General features: G+C 42.6%; 2 protein-coding genes across 2 annotated transcripts; one reads left to right on the forward strand and one right to left on the reverse strand.

Annotated features, from left to right (window-relative positions):
- Nucleotides 1-1,977: 1,977 nt before the first annotated feature.
- On the reverse strand, nt 1,978-4,264 carry LOC116396164 (histone H2A.V). Its single transcript, XM_031870596.1, has 5 exons — nt 4,143-4,264; nt 3,042-3,119; nt 2,804-2,917; nt 2,554-2,683; nt 1,978-2,376 (listed from the first exon to the last, which is right to left on the reverse strand). The coding sequence occupies exons 1-5, from the start codon at nt 4,143-4,145 to the stop codon at nt 2,315-2,317; spliced, it is 387 nt and encodes a 128-aa protein (XP_031726456.1). The 5' UTR covers nt 4,146-4,264; the 3' UTR covers nt 1,978-2,314.
- Nucleotides 4,265-4,875: 611 nt separating this feature from the next.
- On the forward strand, nt 4,876-5,984 carry LOC116396163 (transcriptional activator protein Pur-beta). The gene has a single exon (XM_031870595.1). The coding sequence runs from the start codon at nt 4,891-4,893 to the stop codon at nt 5,836-5,838; it is 948 nt and encodes a 315-aa protein (XP_031726455.1). The 5' UTR covers nt 4,876-4,890; the 3' UTR covers nt 5,839-5,984.
- The last annotated feature ends 12 nt before the right edge of the window (nt 5,985-5,996 follow it).

Here is a 5,996-nt window from a genome sequence, read left to right on the forward strand (position 1 = left end):
GCAACGTTTCAGAAACAAGAAAAGATAAAGAAAAGCATCTCATTGTGATTTTCTGATATTTTCTCACTATTTATTTGAAGAGTTTTTTTCAACAGAGGGGTATGTGAGAACATTTGAGAAATAGTACGACGTTTGCCCCTCACTGTGACTGCATCGCTGCAGTTTAAACTCAGCATCAGGATCTCTTTTGAAACTATGTATATCACTGCTTCTACTGCGGATATTTCAAATACTTCACGTTTAATTACACTAATGCAGCATCTCTGGAGAAAAGAGACGTTTCACCCGGAGGATTGGAAAGAACTTGCTCTTCTAAAGAAGTGATTTTCAACAGCAAAGTAAAGGATTTTAATTCATCTTCCACGACTGTTCCCTCCACAAATATTGACTGAAGTCAAGTTGTTGTAAGTTGTCAAGGTTGGAGCTCTAAGTGTCTCCACAGACAGTTGAAAGCATCATCAACAGCCCAAGTGCCCTTCTGAAAAGAATCACCACCAGCAACACCATTATTGCAAAATAAATCATAAAAAGCAAACAGCAACAACGCGACGGACATGTTTCAGAGTTGAACAGCAGGCAGACATGTGGAATATACATAAAGTACATCACATGGTTCTGTCCTTGGTCATGTTGGTCACACCACTACAGTTGTTCAGATGACTGCAAACAATTGTATGAGTCAAAGTCCAGTGGGGCTGTAAGATCACTGCATGTAAACTGTTTTCTTCGTCTAGTGGAAGGAAAGAGGAAATTCTTTGTGCACTTGAAAATCAACAGCTGGCGATGCAGTTCGTCACAGCCAGCATGAGAAATTCAGACAATCACAGTTTACTTGTGTTGGTGTGACTGTGTGTGTGTGTGTGAAACTCATTTGAAGTGATGCATTTTAATTTGGCTTAACAAATGAGAAATTAATATACTGACATTCATCTCCACATTTTTAGTATAAAATTATATTTTATATCCATCTGATTTCTGTAATGTATTATTAAACGTGCTTACTAGGGTATTGTTACAATGTTCACTGTTGTATGTTTGCTTCATGCAGCTTTTAAACTATATATTCTCTGAATATTTGATGCATGTATGGTGCAGATCTAGATGGCTGAAAGAAGAATACACTGTATATCTCTTACTGACTGATTCAGGATGTTATTGTGAATGCAAGTGGCTCCCCCTGCAGGACAAATGCTGATTTGACACCATGTAAAGGTTACTCACTAAAACAAAACAAAAAATCTAAATTTACATGTATTTACATTAACAGTCAAATGCAATTGTTTTCAATTATAAATAACCAATCTATCTTACTGAATTAGTTCCTAAAATATCTGAAATGTGAATATTTAAAAAATAAACTTATTGCAGTTTTTGTTCATGTAGTATTTGCAGTGCTATCACCTAACTTATTAGGTTAATCATATTCAAAACTGCAAAAATAATTCCAGTAGTTGTTTCAAGCCAATGACGACATGCGATGGGTATTTATTCAAAGATAAAATACGTCATTTCCCTGAACACATAACTTGGTGGACTTTACTTGAAAAAAGGTAATGACTGATAGTCGGGACATTGTGCATACATTTAGGTACTGCGAATACATTTTGAAAGCACAGATATGGTTCAACCAGTCTCCAAATATCAGGGTACCAACTCTATGGTTGTGATAATGGCTTCACTGTGAGGATCCCAGCAGCCGAGGACCACACTTCACTTTAAGGTTAACACATTTAGTTGGTTTTGTTGAAGTGCTATAGACGCTAAACACTGGGCAGAGGGTTGCAATAACTTTTTTTTCAATGATTTTTGAACAAAAAAAAACTTAATACATCACTATCCATGTGTAGTTCAAAATATTACAGCAAGTTAAGGGAGAGAAGCACCATCTCACATTTAGCTGTTGTTACCCAATTTGCTATTCAAACAAAAATTTTTAGAAACAGTAAATATTATAACTTCAAGAAAATAACCACAACACAACTTTTTTTTTTTAATATAAAAACGGTTTTAACAATTCTTTTTTCAGTATAAAACATTACAGAGTCCCAGGCCAATCAAACAAATTCACTTGAACAGAGTTATTTGAAATAATCATGAAATCCCCAGTCAAACCTTCTACAAGAACATACAAAGGTATTTTGTTTTTTGTCGTTAAGGGGTTTTCTGTACTTTATTTTCTAGTTATGGGAAAATATTACAACACAAATCCTAACAATCACTCTTCGTTTGCTATAATATTAATAATAAAAAAAGAACATGTGAACTCCTGGTCCTATCAAAGCCTAAGCCCCGAAATGTATGGTCAACATGGCATTTATGCAGTCTTCTGCTGGCCCTTCTTTCCAATGAGGGATTTGTGGATGTGGGGAATGACACCTGAAGACAAAATAAAAACATTGGTTAGATTAAATGTTTTATGCAAACGATAGCTGTGAATATTAGTACGGGACGAATAAGATAATTAGAGTACATTGACACCAACATACTAAGAAGCAAGTATGATGTTTTTACAATCAAGACAAAAACTAGACAAGAATGTAGCGGTCCACTCACCTCCTCCAGCAATTGTTGCCTTGATGAGGGAGTCCAACTCCTCGTCACCACGGATGGCCAGCTGCAAGTGACGGGGAGTGATACGCTTCACCTTCAAGTCTTTGGAGGCATTGCCCGCCAACTCTAGTACCTGACAACAAAAACGACAGAAATTAATAAAAACAGCCCCATCTCACACAGAAACATTTGCATGGTGCGACACCTAGTGCCACTGTTGACTACTAACATGCACAAAATGAGGGAGGCTTACTTCAGCGGTGAGGTATTCAAGGATAGCTGCACTGTACACAGCTGCTGTGGCTCCTACACGACCATGGCTGGTTGTGCGAGTCTTCAAGTGCCTGTGGATACGACCCACTGGGAACTGGCAGGAAACAGACATGGAACATTGTTTGAGCAAAACAAAAGGGGGTTAAACTTGAGGTGGGTGAAGCATAACATATGCAGCTAAGCCACAAACAGACATAAATAGATTGAAAGAGATTTACCTGCAGCCCAGCCCTCTGGGAGCGAGACACTGCTTTGGCCTTGGCTTTGCCACTGTCTTTTCCTGCCTTGCCACCAGCCTGTAGGGATGATTATAGGAAACAATAGAAGTCAGAGTGGGAAGTAAAGGTAGCAAGCAAGCACAGATAAGTGTGACACTGTAATGTTTGGATTTCTGGAAATAAATCATCCATAACAAAAGAAAAAAACATGTACTACAACATCTCATATGTTCAAATTAGTGGACATGGTAAGAGTTTTCAAAATATTTCAAATACATGTGTATGAAGTGGTAAATTACAAGTAAACACTCCCATAGGAAACGTTACAGATGCCCGGTTAAACTGGTATCACTTTCCCGCCAATCATATGCGTAACAAATCACATTAAAGGCGGTCACAATAACCGGTACCAGATATTTACATGCATAAAACCGGATATTAAACCAATTTTTTTTTTAAGTTGAGAAACCCAATACAGATAGATTCTGACAAAAATCGTTAAAAGCGGTCAGATGACGATGACCTCGCGACCAAACAGACGTTTAAGTTTTCATCTACGAATTTCAAGGGCTAAAAAGTTTGCCTCGCGCAATCACCTCGGCGTCAATAAACCACACAGTCGATTTTACTTCATTCTAGTCGTTTACAAGCTTCACGGTAAACTACTAACGGCTAACGTTAGGCTACTGAAAAAGCGTTAGCTAAACTTAGCTTGCTAATCCACCTTTCAGAGAGGCTACACAGTGAAAAAAAAAAAAGAAAAAAAAAAAAAAAAAAAAAACTTAGTATGAATCACAGAGTTTTGAGTTTCTAATTAACCTCTACACCTCTGCCAAATAGGAACTATCCGTCACAAGGCGAATATAATGTCGCATTTAACGGACCAAAACACCAAAACTCGGATTTGTTACGCTAACGCTAATGCTAACGTATTAGCTGACAGTTAGCTCTTTATCAAGCTTTTTTTTTTACCACACACATTCTGGTCGAATTCCCTCAGTTCAAATTCAAAACAGCACTTTCTACAGTTGCACGTTAATTGCAGTACGAGTGTACCGACGTCCCCCGTGAATCATTTAGCGTTAACCGAAGCGCACATACCATTTTCCGTCGCGTTATTTGATTGTAGAACTGAGTAGAGAGCAAACAATTCCGGCTCCCGAAAGCAAAGAAACAATAAACCCTTTCGCAAATCGTTTGCGTTCGACCCCTCGTGGGAGTCTAAACAGCCAATCAGATTGTGTTTTGTTACTTCGAATCTCTGTTGCGACCAATCGCCGAACAGCTTGCAGAACATTCACCCATCCCCCACCCCAAGATCATCGTGCCTGCCTTTGCACACGGAACCAACAAGTAGGCGGGACAGTATGAGTAGAGTGTCCTTCCAGGGGCAGCCATCCCAAAAATGTAGAAAATACATAATCAGGAGGCCGTAGTTGGAATTAACTCTTGATTTTCAGTACAATGACACTCACAACTTCTTCAAATACAATTTGTTTGGTGCTAACTGTGTTAGAAAACTGATTATGCCAGCAGTAAAGTGACCAACGGACACATTCTCGGTCGTAGATAGTCGTTTCACATGGGTTTAATACTGACGTAAAGAACTGTTATGAACTGCAAGTACAGTATGTACGTGAATGTCATCCAGGAGGCGGTGACGTTATAATGACAGACAGGACAATTGGCGAATGAACATGCGAACCCTCTATCTGATGTTGTAATTGGCAGCAGCAGCGGCCAATCAGAGCCCAGCTACCAGCCGTCCGGTATCCTCAGCGAGCTTCACAGGCAATGTGGGGGTGTGGGGGTCAAAGATACGCAGAGAAACGGGCTGCTGGTGGCGAAGATGGCGGATGGGGACAGTGGCAGTGAGCGCGGTGGAGGCAGCAGCAGCGGTGGCGGAGGGGGAGGAGGAGGCGGCGGCGGTGGATTTCAGCATTACCAACGGGAAGTGGAGACCCAGGAGCTGGCGTCGAAGCGGCTGGACATTCAGAACAAACGCTTCTACCTGGACGTGAAGCAGAACGCCAAAGGCCGGTTCATCAAAATTGCCGAGGTGGGCGCCGGGGGCTCTAAAAGTCGGCTGACCCTCTCCATGTCAGTGGCGGCGGAGTTCCGTGACTACCTGGGGGACTTCATAGAGCACTACGCCCAGCTCGGGCCTAGCACCCCGGAGCAGATCGCTCAATCATCCAGTGGTGGGGGTGATGACACCGGGCCTAGGCGGGCCTTGAAGAGCGAGTTCCTGGTGCGAGAGAACCGAAAATACTACCTCGACCTTAAGGAGAACCAGCGGGGTCGCTTTCTCCGGATCCGGCAGACCGTCAACCGAGGCCCCGGTTTTGGCGTTGGATCGGGTGGCATCCCCGGAGCCGGTCTACAGGCCGGACAAACCATCGCACTCCCGGCCCAAGGCTTAATAGAGTTCCGCGACGCCTTGGCCAAGTTGATAGACGACTACGGCGGGGATGAGGACGAGCTGGCCGGCGGCGGAGGGGGAGGAGGGCCCGGGGGCTACAGCGAGCTTCCGGAGGGAACCTCCATCATGGTGGACTCGAAGCGGTTCTTCTTCGACGTCGGGTCCAACAAGTACGGAGTTTTCTTGCGGGTGAGCGAAGTGAAGCCCAGTTACAGGAACTCTATCACGATCCCCTTCAAGGCGTGGGGCAAGTTCGGAGGAGCGTTCAGCCGCTACGCCGAGGAGATGAAGGAGATCCAGGAGAAGGTTAGGGAGAAGATGTACGAGAGGACAGCCGGAGAGGAGTCGGAGGGCGACGACGTGGACGACGATTGATGGATGATGGAGAGGAGAGGAAGCTGACAACATGATGCAAAGCCTGGCGATAAACAAGAGAGATAGGAACGACTATTCTGTGCATGACGAATCGAACTTTAAAATGCTAGAACAACGGAGTAAAATAAATAAATAAATAAATATATATATATATATAT

This window comes from Anarrhichthys ocellatus, unplaced genomic scaffold (genome assembly GCF_004355925.1).
Source record: "Anarrhichthys ocellatus isolate YVR2014 unplaced genomic scaffold, GSC_Weel_1.0 scaffold53, whole genome shotgun sequence".
Lineage (NCBI taxonomy): Eukaryota > Metazoa > Chordata > Actinopteri > Perciformes > Anarhichadidae > Anarrhichthys > Anarrhichthys ocellatus.